This window comes from Aricia agestis, chromosome 13 (assembly GCF_905147365.1).
Source record: "Aricia agestis chromosome 13, ilAriAges1.1, whole genome shotgun sequence".
Taxonomy (NCBI): domain Eukaryota; kingdom Metazoa; phylum Arthropoda; class Insecta; order Lepidoptera; family Lycaenidae; genus Aricia; species Aricia agestis.
In genome coordinates, this window is record NC_056418.1 from 5,003,078 (window position 1) to 5,016,203 (window position 13,126).

Genomic DNA, 13,126 nt, shown 5'->3' on the forward strand with positions numbered 1-13,126 from the left:
TGTGTGGGGCTTAGGGTAGTTATTGTATGACTGTTGTGTAGCGATTTTTGTTTTTGCCTAGTGTGGCTGATGTATGCCAGCTACAGTCTGTCAAAAAAGAGTAGACGCTGAACCAAATTTATTAACAGTATCGAATTGTGGTTTTTTCGTCTCGTATTTTCACTGACAATGTTTGTACACTTCAAATATTATCAATCTGGCATATTTTATAATTGTTTTAATAAAGTTTCAATATTTTTTATAATTTTAAATTTGTATTGATCATCTACTCTTTTTTGACAGACTGTATGTACGCCACCTCTGTGTGTTCGTGTGTGTGTGTGTGTGTGTGACTACCGGGAGGAGGAGGAGGAGGACCTGGAGCGGCGGCGGCGCGGGGCGGGGCGCGGGGAGCGCGAGCGCGTGCGGCGCCGGCGGGGCGGCGAGCGGCGGCGCGGGGGCGGGGAGCGCCGCCTGTACCTGAAGACAGATATTAGAATTATAATATGATATAAGTTTTTGAGTAGAAATCATAATAATTCTCTGCCAATAAGTACTCTAAGGGTCACCGCAGAGTGCAGATATACAATTTCAAGTTGGCTGACTATCGTACAACTAAATTGGCTAATTTCACAATTTAATTGGACATCTTTTTAATTTGTAGGTAATCTGAAAGGAATCGCGGTTCTTATATGATTGGTGTCCAATTATTAAGTTTTTTTATTTAAATTAACAATTTAGTTGGATGCAAAGGGCGAGCTCTCATAAGTCGCACAAAGGACTCATACTTGCAATTAAACTCATGATGGTTGGTTGATGTTTTTTCTGAGACAAAAAATGGCGTGCGTGTACCTATCTATACATGTCGCTTTTTTCCCTCATGTCCCTTTGTTCCCTTTAATCTTTAAAACTATGCAACAGATTTTGATGATTCTCTCAGTGTTAGATAGCCCAATTATTGAGGAAGGCCGAAGGCTATAGGCTATATTTTATCACGCTAAGACTAATAGGAGCAAGAAATAGAGGAAAATGTGGAAAAAACGGGGAAAATTATTTGAAAGGGCTAACTTGTACGCGCTAATCGAACTACTGGTTCGATTTGAAAAATTATTTTAGTGTTAGATAGCCCATTTGTTGAGGAAGGCTATAGGCTATATTTTATCACGCTAAGATTAATAGGAGAATGTGGAAAAAACGGAGGAAATTATTTGAAAGGGCTTATCTCGCGAACTACTGGAGCAATTTTTATGTTATTAGGTACAGATAAGAAGTAGACCACGTGAAGGATCATAGGCTATCGATTTTAATCATTTTTTCAGTGGCTATATATTTTATACCCGTGCGACGCCAGGACCGGTCGCTAGTGTAAATATAAATGAAGGTACCGTGGCGGCGAGTGTCTTCTGGGCGGCACGTGTCGCGGCGGCGGCGGGCGCGGCGACGGCCGGCGCGGGCGGGACGGCACCAGCACCGGCGCCGCCGTTATCTCCTGACCGTCGATTTGTCCTGGAAAATAAACAGTTAATTAGTGATGAGGTTTGAAAATTATTGGTCTTGCAGCCTTAGGGCATGTTTCACCACTTCCTGATAAGTGCCGGATAGGCTATCCACTACTTAAGACGCTGATAACTGCGGATGACCTTGAGGATTCGCTTTTCCCGCATCACTGTCGATTTTCATGCGAGGGAGAGAGATGTGAAAATGTGTTCACTCAGTGGTGTGGATACATTTTTTGTTTGATAGAGGAAAAAATAAATATTCATGGGAAATCTAGATGTCAGAACCGACAATTAAATCTTCAAGCTTTGGATTTTTGTAAAAGGTATCAAATAAACTAATTTTTCAAGCATAACTTGTATATTAATTTAGTTAGAACTGTTTAAAGTTCCTGGAAGATGTGACTGGTATTTTTATTCATCCAGTAGGAGTACATTATTTTATTATTTAAAATAAAAAAGCTTTTCCAAATATATGGTAATAAGAAATCACATAAGTACATAATATTTTTTTGTGCAAATCAATAAAATACATATGTCTAGAAAACTGCACAAAGATGTTGAATTGGCAGCCTTTGGCTTAACTTGACAGATAGAGTATTGAGAAACTGTCAAAAAAGTTGTGGATAGCTTATCCGGCACTTATCAGGAAGTGGTGAAACAGGCCCTAAGGGCGGATTCGACCAAACTGGAGTAAAATTTTACTCGAGTATAACTGTCTCCTAATCTAAGAGTAAGCTGGTTTTGCGTTTTTCCAACTTCTAATTCAAGAATAAGGTAATTACACGGGAGTAAATATTTACACGGGCTATTTTGGTGGAGTAAATATTAAACTGTAACGGTCGGTGTCATTGTGAACTATAATTGACATTTTATGCAAACGATAATACCCTAGTGTAAATTAAAGGAGTAAAATTATTCTCATGATAGTTATACTCGTGTAACTTCAAGTTTGGTCGAATCAGGCCTTAGTGTTGCAAAAAAGCAATACCGAGACCAAGACTTTTTTTTTAAAATAAAAAAGCTTTTCCAAATATATGGTAATAAGAAATCACATAAGTACATAATATTTTTTTGTGCAAATCAATAAAATACATATGTCTAGAAAACTGCACAAAGATGTTGAATTGGCAGCCTTTGGCTTAACTTGACAGATAGAGTATTGAGAAACTGTCAAAAAAGTTGTGGATAGCTTATCCGGCACTTATCAGGAAGTGGTGAAACAGGCCCTAAGGGCGGATTCGACCAAACTGGAGTAAAATTTTACTCGAGTATAACTGTCTCCTAATCTAAGAGTAAGCTGGTTTTGCGTTTTTCCAACTTCTAATTCAAGAATAAGGTAATTACACGCGAGTAAATATTTACACGGGCTATTTTGGTGGAGTAAATATTAAACTGTAACGGTCGGTGTCATTGTGAACTATAATTGACATTTTATGCAAACGATAATACCCTAGTGTAAATTAAAGGAGTAAAATTATTCTCATGATAGTTATACTCGTGTAACTTCAAGTTTGGTCGAATCAGGCCTTAGTGTTGCAAAAAAGCAATACCGAGACCAAGACTTTTTTGTCATGTTGCACATGTCAGAATATTGGCAGAAATGTTGTCACATGTCAAAGAAAACTTTTTGTTTACTGCCAATGCTGGTGCTGCCTGATGCCTCTAGCGTGAATAACTGTTCATATTTTTCGCCTCAACTCTGACACTGGCAACTCCTAAATGGGGAGGCTTACGCCAAAAGAAGAAGAAGCATTACAGTTATATATTCATTATCAAAAAAAAACTTAAAAGTTAAAATTACTAGATTTTCAAAGGGAAAATGAAGTAAATTGTCGATAGAAAATAGAAATATTGAAAAATTGGCAGCTGCGAGTCAAATAACTGTAGCACTGATCTAGATGCTATTAAATTGTTGAATAGATGTTGTTGTTTTGATAATGTTTGAAGTTTAAGTGCTAAATTGTGTGACCAATGTTTTTTAAGAACCAAATACTTGCCTCCATCCATGTGCTTCATGGCATTTTCTGCTTCATCCGCATTACTGAACTCCACATAAGCATACCCGCGGCCGTTATGAGGGTGGAATCTGTCCATGGGAAACTCCACAGCTTTCACATTTCCGTAAGTGGAAAATATTTCGTGAATATGGTCTCTGTTAACATTTAGGGAAAGTCGCCCAATGTGTATTCTTGTGGGACGAGGAGGTGGTGAGCGCTCTCGCTTCTTTCTACCAGGTGATCTAAAAATAATATTATGTGTAATGTATTCAAACTACCACAACTGCATATTAAAATTGAAGCTTTGACTGCAAAGTATCTTCGAGCAAGTAAATATACTGATAATAATAGCTATCATACCTACGAATAATAAAAACTAAGAAAAAGTAACTCCCATACTTCAATCGTTTTGAATTTGGTACCTTTTTGCACACTAAAATAAGGCAATATACCTACAAAACACTATTCTAGGTAACTAGGTACCAATCGAAAAATTGAAGCAAATAAAAATTATTTACCTCTCATGCTTATCCTTAGATTTTAATTTGTCATTAGTTGAGACTGTGTTTAATTTCTTCTTGTCTCCTAGTGGTGACCTGTCTTTCGCTTTATCTCTTTCTGGCTCGCGGCGATCTTTTACTGGGCTTTTGTGGGGAGATGTTCTAAAAAAGTAAAATTAAACAGATTATTTTAGTACACAACATAAAATAAATAGTACAAATTATATACCAGATAGTAAATTGTTCTTATGGGTTTTTATTATTTTCAGTTATTTATTAATCAAATGCATCTTTATAGGGCAGCCTTTCCTAAAGTGGGTGATAATGCCCCCTTGTGGACGCTGAAGGTCTAAAGGGTAAGGGTGTGGGACCCAGAAAAAATGGGGTCGTTGTGTCTACACAACGCCCTCACTTTTTTGGGACCCAGAAAGATAAATTAAATAATGATTTAATTCATCTGGATTCATTTTTTAATTGAAACAAAGGGCGCGCTAAAACATAATTTGTTCTCAAAGTGGGCAGTAGACAAAATAAGTTTGGGAACCCCTGATTTAAGGGCCAATTTTATTATTAAATGTACAGCTTACACTGTCTCTAGGTCTGCTTTACAACTTACAAGACATTATTATTGTAATTTGATTTTGGCTTGCTGGGATGATAAAACTTGTGTATAAACTTACTTCTTCTTTGGCCTGGAACGGTCATTGTTACTGCTGCTGCTGCTCGATGAACTGGAACTGGATGACGATCGGGAGGAACTGCCGGAACTGCTCGACGATGACCTGGACGACGATCTCGAAGAACTGCTATCCGATGAACTAGAATACGCAAAGTTTTAAATAGTTTTGGCCTAGATTTAGGCTTAACTAGTCGATTCTTAACCTCTAAATATTAACACAGGTTTTTCACTTAATTTAACAAAATATTCACAAACCTGCCGCTGCTATCGCTACTACTAGATCCTGAATCTCCCTTTTTCTTCTTTTCTTTTTGCTTCTTTTTATCTTTTTCGGAGGCTGCCGAAGGAGATTTATTCCGCGCCCTGTAAAGGGAACATAGTTCATAGTCGAAAATATCGCTCAGTGTCTGGGCATATTATGGACTAAAATACAAAATAATGTTGAACTTACATATTTTGTAAAGTTCTTCCTATAAAATGCTATATTTATCAATATTTTATTCACTAGAAAATGCCGCACTCTTCTGAAAATTAAATCACACAGACAATATAACAACAATGACAGACGGCCATGTTTGATTTTACAGCGTCATGTCATCACGTGTCACAGAGTACAGCAATGTATTTTTCTTTTAACTGAGGTGCGCCATCTGTTGTCTAGTAGACTAAATCTGCAGCTCTACTAGAATAGAATAGAATAGAATAGAATGATATTTATTGCACGAAATGCGGTTTATAAAGGTATATAATGGGTTTACATGGAACATTCTGCCTAGTTAGTTTTGTTGTCAGTGGCGTGAAAATATAAGGCTTTTTCTTATTTTTTTTGATTGTCATACAGATGGCGTATGTGTTTACTCAACCTAAGGGTGGGTTGCACGGCACTAACTTACTTTAACTATAGTTGTAACTTTAACTACAATGCAAAATGTCAAATCTTTGGTTAAAGTTAAAAATGGACGCCATCAAGACGCCATATTTAACCATAACCGTAGAGCTCGACAAGGCTTTAAATGCACGTGGCGAAAAAAGGAACTAACGCTGTCATCATACAAAAACGCCATTTTTGACAGTTCTTATAAAGCCTTGTCCGACCAGCAACGTCTTCTGCCAAAGTCTGTGTTCAAAGTTAAGGTTAAGGTTAAATTAGCTTTAAATATAACCATAACTTTAACTTTAACCACGCCTCTAGTGCAACCCAAACTAAATATTTTGTATGCAGTCTGCGGACTTCAGAATCCATGTCTCGGATTTTTAAAGACAGATGAAGAATAATATGTTAAAGTTAAAGTTAAGGTTAAAGTTGACGACCTCTGTGGCCCAGTGGTGAGCGCGTTGGTAGTTCAAGCCGGGGGTCGCGGGTTCGAATCCCGCCGACGGAACAAAAAGTTTTCAATGTTCCTGGGTGATGGATGCGTATTAAATATTATGTGTATCATGTAATTAAAATCTTAAATATATTATGTATAGTATCAAAAGTAGTAAATATATTTCCGTTGTCTGGTACCCGTAACACAAGCCCTTCAGATACTTACCACGGGGCCAGACTGACGTGGTGTGAAGCGTCCATAGATATTATTATATACTTAATTATTATTACATGAGCATGTGCACAAGTTTCGTCCTGGTTTTTAACAAAATCTTCCTGTCAGGCCAGAAATTTATCCCAATTCTTCTAGGTATATTTGGTTCACAGGAGCTGTTGTTCGTACAGATCAAAAACGAATTTGCTAACCACTTCCAATTTGAGCGCGCCAGTCATAGGTAGAATATTGCTTCTGTCTATGACCATGTTTTTGGTTTCCCAAAGAATTGATCATTCATTCTTCTTTCTCTAAAATAGTTCTTGCATGATTCATTCTCTAAAACAGTTCTTGCATATCGACTTAATTTCCAGCCAAGAAAATATTGTCATCCTTAATGCTATTTATCTACCATTGATCGCATTATATGTGTATACCTAAAGGCTAAATGTTTAGCTAAAACACTAAGGTTGGGTTGCACCAGATGCGTGGTTAAAGTTGTGGTTAAAGTTAAATATGGCGTCCTTTAGCTTTAACCTTAACTTCAATCGGAGAAATTCACAGATGTCTGTTGCGTTTATTTTTTTTATTGAAGCTACAGGTAACGGGATTGAGGGTATAAAAATTTAATTATCCGTAAAAAGCGACAGAAAAAATATAACACTGTAAAGTATGAAATTGAAGAAATTAAAAAGTGGCAACATCGTAATGTCATCCCTTTCAAATCAGTCTAAGAAAAACGGGATGACACTACGATGTTGCCACTTTTTAATTTCTTCACTTTCTTGATAGATTATATGAGCGAACTCTAACCACGCCTCTGGTGCAACCCACCCTTAGGTTGGGTTAAAGTTCTATGGTTATGGTTAAATATGGCGTCTTGATGGCGTCCATTTTTAACTTTAACTAAAGATTTGACATTTTGCATTGTAGTTAAAGTTATAGCTGTTGTAGTTACAGTCATAGTTAAAGTTAGTTGATGCAACCCAACCTTAAACTTTATGTGCCAAAAATTATCTTCTTACTTGAAAAATTATATTTAAGATTAATGTAAGGGACAAAAAGAAGGGTCACGATCCATATAAAATTAACCCAGGTCCGGCGCAAACAAAACATATCTCATTTTGTTCCTTTTTTTATGGACATAAATAATCAAATATATTAATTTTTGATTTCAGTTGCTGATTTACTTAAATCGCCTCTGAAAGGCAAAACATATACTTGTATTACTTAGAAGTACTGTATACGATGATTATACAGGGTGTAACAAAAATAAGTGATAATACTTTAGGGTATGTACGTGTTCCTTGTAGAGAGTTCACGGTGTAAGTAGCAGCGCTAAAAGACCAACATTTATTATTCACTTTTGTACGGGGAAACCTGTGATGCTCGGGCCCTTGCCCATACAAATCACAAAAAGAAGCTTTCAGCGCTGCTACTTTCACAGTGTCTGTCGAATGGTACACACCCTAAAGTATTATCACTTATTTTTGTTACACACCGTATATTTTTAACTTCATTACATGAATGACTCTTCTCGTATTAAACGAAATATAATTAGTAATGGCCAGTTAAACATAATCTACCTAACTGCATAAGAATAAATGGTATGTAAAGGAGGTAGGTATTTAAAATATTTATTTAAAAAATATATTATTTAATCACATTTTATAGCATGTCATGGTCAAACAAGCAGCGTAAGCTATAGCCAACGAGCCACTAATTGTTGCATGTAAAAAATATAGGTATGAGCTATATTCTCGTTTTTAATAGTAAGTAAGTGCAAGAGAGATACGTAATACTTATATATTTAACGAAACATTGTAAATACTCAGAAAAAGTTATAAGTACTTACTTATCACATTTTTATAGAAAAAAAGTATCTTGCCTTACGAAGGCAATTTTACTATGTTAGCCACTAAAACTAAAAAAAAGAAAACATGGTGATTGATCTCCGTTAAATAACGTATTATCTGAGATATGTTTCATTGGCGCCGGGCCTGGGTCACCGATGACCCTTAGTCTTTTAGTGAAGCTGAACGTGAAGGATCATAGGCTATCGATTTTAATCAATGATATTGTACTTAAACAGATATGTTACGTCCATACTATTTTCCGGCTTAAATTTCTTCCGAACAATTTTCAAATTCAAAATTGCAGACATTGACAAATTTGACAGATGAGTGAAACAAAAGATACGAAAAACCATTTACGTAAAAGAGACAGTTCTATTTTTAAACGTCGAATCGTATCGCTGTCTCTTTCTTCGCCTGAGCTATGACGAAAATTCGATTTTCTCCAGATTGTTCGAAAAAATAATTGAAAATGTAAATAATCGAGGTATTTATTGCAATCAAGACATGTGGTAAGAGATTCCATGTGTTTTGTTTACTTTCGAGTCATAATTGGTACATTTTCGATACACGCACGACGTCATTTTCAATTTATTTAGGTAAGACAAGACGCGGCATATTCGTGACTGCGCTTGATGCAGACTAAACAACAGACGGCCCAATTGGGCCGTATTTGAAGCTTCACAACGCGCGCGGTAGTAACATATCTGGTTTGAATATTTCATCATTGATTTTAATCATTTTTTCAGTGGCTATATATAACATATTTTATACCCTGGGCGGATTGCTAGTAGTCTAATATGCAAAGTATGTAGTTTTGTTATTAAAAAATGATTGAATGTGAAATATGATAAAAGTTTTATTATATTAAAATATGATAAAATGAGTTTTTAGTGTTACATTTTTTACTCTTATGAGTAAAAAATGCAAAAAAATGTAACACTAAAACAAAACTATTTTATTTGTAAATTAAATGTAAGTCGCTATAAACAATAATTACTTTAATTTACGACTTCAAGAAAAAGATCGTCAATATGAAATATCCAAGTTCTGTTCAATGTGTATAAAAATTTAAGTATTATACTTACGTTCTTTTTTTTAACTTTTCTCAAAACGTTCCCTATTAGGTACCGTTCCACTTGGGTTTGTGTTATTACGGGGTACGGTCAAGGTACGGTTACCTACGAGGCTACGCTTTGTGACAATGATATTTCCTGATATGGCACAAACGCCAGTCTAAGCTTCATAGTCTTCTTTCGAGAGCAATATTCCAGAATCTAGATTTATGCGAAAAACAGAATTGATGTGCAACATTTATTGCGCATGATAAACGAAAAATTCCAACGGGGATTTCCAATCGAGATAAATAAACTAAGTATATTATAAAATCTATAATTTGCTAATTCTACACAATTTTCCTCTATTGTACGGCAAAGTGCATATTGCAGGGCAGTTCAAAACACGCCGCTGTATTGCGGACTCATTCTTATTTTTTATTTATTTATTATAGTTAATTACAACGGGTTACCCCAATTACAATAATTAACTAAAATCTTGACTTAAAATTAAAAATTAAAATTAATGATGACATTGTTACAATACATAGACAAATTAAATTAAATAGTAATAGAACTTATTTTCACAAAATCTTACACATGCTCTCTTCACATCCAACCACTTATCAACAAACACATCACATTCAGGATTGGCCGACAGAAGGGCGTTGAGCAAGTTTAGAGCTTGGTACAACGGGGACTCAGCTCTCGCGACAGTCCGACATGTCGGCAGTGCGAATATAATTTTGGCCGACGGATAGGACGGTGCTTTAGATAGTTGTCAGGCACAAACAAGCGGCACATTCAGGGCAATCGATTATATTGCGAAGGATATTTAAGGCAACCAATATTAGGTCAACGCCTCATCGGACCTCTAGAGATTGGTAACCTAAGGTACCCAAGAGATAGCCAGCTGGGTACATGTAAGGGTAGTTAGTATCCGTACACTTTCTAAAATAAAAATCTGAGAAATGCCTTTTGGATTTTTTCCAGCATCAGAATTGATGTAGCTGTGTAGGGAGCCCAGGCACACGCATCTCTTTTTAGCTTGCTGCGTACTAGTGCGTTGTATAGCAATTTTATAACGGTGGGATTTTTAAAGTCCTTAAGTCCTTAACGTTGCGGAGTACAAAACCTAGACGTTTGAAACTGTCTTGAGCCGTCGCATATATGTGGTCCCTAAACGTAAGAGTTTTGTCAAAGTACACCCCTAAGTCCTTGACACTATGGACGCGGGAAATAATATGACCATAATAGATCCATAGAATAATCAAAGATGATCGGGTGTAGCTTCAGGCCATAAGTCATTACGCTACACTTATTCATATTAAACATAATATTGTTGGAAATACTCCAGCGTTGTACAGCATTCAAGTCCTTTTACAGAAGAAGACAGTCATAAAGAGATTTTATGATCATAATAATCTTGAGGTCCTCGGCATTCAGCAGCATTTCCGAGAAGATGGTCAGTCTGTTATATTATTGAAACAACCGGATCTTGAACTAACCCCGGCGAGAGAACCGGCGTAAGAAACTCGCACGGAGCCTACTTCTTACCAAATAAACCGGCCAAGTGGCTGTGACATACAGGGACGGACAGACAGACGGACAGACAGACATGACGAATCTATAAGGGTTCCATTTTTTGCCATTTGGCTACGGAACCCTAAAAAGTGGGAAAAATTATTATTTTTAAAATAAAAACAAACGATGAAACACTTTGAGAAAAGGTAAGTTGCGCTTTGCTTGTTCTCGGCCGGTTGCACTGCCGTGCACCCAGATGTTGTAAGTTGTAACTTTATATTATATACAATGTCAACATAGTTAGTTACCGTAAGTCAAAAAACTTTTATGTGCCAAAGCCAATGAGTAATCATTGGCTTTGGCCATAGACATAATATATACTGAGGTTTATGGCTTTGGCACATAAAAGTTTTTTGACTATTTTGTAAAATTTACTAATGGAAAGATTTTGAACGTTTTATGGGATTTTCTGGAATATACCTCTATTAAAGCCACATAAACAAGACCCGCTTTCCGTAAATAAAAAAACATTATTGCAAGTTATAAATATTGTTTTTGTAGAGTAATGGTGGTGACCCAAAGCTCTAAGCGCCCCGCTGCGCTACACGCTTCGCGTTTCAGGCCATTTCAGGCAACAGTCGCGCGCTGTAGCGGCCATGTTGAACGATTTATCTTTTTTTACTTTAATGGACTTGGTATGTTTGCTGCAATGCAAAAGAAATATTATGCGCTGAGTTCTAATATATTATAGACGTGTTGTATAAACAATTGACATGAATGGGTACTTAAAAATACTTAGATATTATTTTTAATGTTTTATTTTCTTTTTTGTTGTTATTATGTTGACGACCTCTGTGGCTCAGTTGGTGGGCTATTGGTAGCTCAAGCCGGGGGTCGCGGGTTCGAATCTCGCCGACGGAACAAAAAGGTTTTCAAAGCCGACGGAACAAAAAAGTTATAATTTGCCTACCCAGCTGTTATTGAGTTGTTCTTTTTACATAAATGGATTCTAAATTGACTGTTTATTACCAAAATGCCCGAGGACTACGTACTAAGACCGATATTTTTAAGAGAAATGTATACTTAAACTCATATGATGTAATATCTATTACCGAAACCTGGCTAATTAACGGTATTAATGATCAGGAGCTATTTGATGTTAGATATATCGTTTGGCGGCGCGACAGAGACTACAGTTCAACAAACCAATCACTTGGAGGAGGTGTTCTTTTGGCAATTCGACGTGATTTATCAGCAATGGCTCGTCCCGAGTGGCACACACGTAAATTTACTCTAGCAATACCGAAAACATTTTGTACCTTTTTTTCATTTGAGCCAGGGCCCGATCTAGGGGGGGCAAACCGGGCAATTGCCCGGGGCGGCAAAAATGAGGGGCGGCAAATTGAGAGCGGCGCGGTGTCGCGTCGGTGGCCTTCGTACGCGAGTCCAACTCGCACTTGGCCGGTTTTGGGGCGGCAATTATTATTTTGCCCGGAGCGGCGAAATAGCTGGATCGGGCGCTGATTTGAGCGGCTTATTCTGTGTGTGAAACATGCAAATATAAAAATTTATCCAATGAACAAGTATATTTTTTGAAAATCTGCCGTCAAAATTTGCCATCAGATTCTGGTAGACCTATAGTATATATTAGATTATTAGTAGTGTTCTCGCAGGACGCTGAATTTTTTTGGGATTAATCATTTGCGTAAATCGAGAGGCTAAACTACAAATGCCCTAAGCATCAAAATGCGTTAAGTGGTTCTTGTGTAATTTTCGCCTTTAATAATAGAAATAGGTTAAATGACTGATACAAATAATATCATAAAAGGATTATTCACAAACCACGTAAGCGGCGTTGTAAAAAATGTGGTGAGTTCACACGTTTCATGTTCCGACGCATGTACAGTCACACAAAATGTCGATGAACACACTTCGACGTTATACTGTAGGAATAACGTTCAAAATTAGTACAACTCGGTCCACGACTCTGCCCACCACCTACGCAATATGTAGGTATGATGTAAATAAATGGTTTCTATTAGATAGCGATACAATGAAGAGTTCATGCTATTATTATTAGTAACGTTAAGTATGTAATATATATTTTATTAGTTGTCTTAATAACTACAGGTACAGGGTGTATATTGACGTTAAGTAGTTCTACACAATTAAAACAAATCTAAAATGGCCGAAGCGGTTGAATCGATTTTGATAAATTTTTGTATTCTTATCGGGCATGAAAGATAAATCTTTATTTTTCATACTCAGCATGAAAAATGTTATATCTCTACTTTTTCCATATTTGAAATAATTAATATGGTAAAACAATGATTTTCGGGCCAGTTAGTAAAGTTAAAGAGCTTAAAACATGAAGAGAAGCACTTTTATCGTGTTCACTATTCAACCCTTCCCATCTGGCTATAAATATTTCTTGTAGTAGGTAAGTATCTAACGGCCGTTCCTAATATTCAATCTATCTCTGGTTTGACATACAAACGATCGCAGAATTGACATAAA

At 36.6% G+C, this 13,126-nt stretch overlaps 1 protein-coding gene and 1 long non-coding RNA gene across 2 annotated transcripts; one reads left to right on the forward strand and one right to left on the reverse strand.

Annotated features, from left to right (window-relative positions):
• Positions 1-332: 332 nt before the first annotated feature.
• Positions 333-5,232, reverse strand: LOC121733178 (RNA-binding protein with serine-rich domain 1-A-like). Its single transcript, XM_042123350.1, has 7 exons — positions 5,106-5,232; positions 4,910-5,017; positions 4,656-4,793; positions 3,994-4,137; positions 3,476-3,717; positions 1,365-1,485; positions 333-459 (listed from the first exon to the last, which is right to left on the reverse strand). Coding segments are annotated over exons 1-7 (882 nt in total). The 5' UTR covers positions 5,108-5,232.
• A 3,599-nt stretch (positions 5,233-8,831) lies between these two features.
• On the forward strand, positions 8,832-9,761 carry LOC121733181. Its single transcript, XR_006036520.1, has 3 exons — positions 8,832-8,844; positions 9,202-9,206; positions 9,655-9,761. It is a non-coding gene; the product is annotated as an uncharacterized LOC121733181 (long non-coding RNA).
• Positions 9,762-13,126: the final 3,365 nt, after the last annotated feature.

Excerpts from the sequence above, each read along its gene's own strand:
- LOC121733178 (XM_042123350.1), bottom strand. Across the intron at positions 4,794-4,909 it reads AGTAGCGATAGCAGCGGCAG|TTCATCGGATAGCAGTTCTT; the intron begins GTTTGTGAATAT and ends TGCGTATTCTAG. Across the intron at positions 3,718-3,993 it reads TCTAAGGATAAGCATGAGAG|ATCACCTGGTAGAAAGAAGC; the intron begins GTAAATAATTTT and ends TATTATTTTTAG.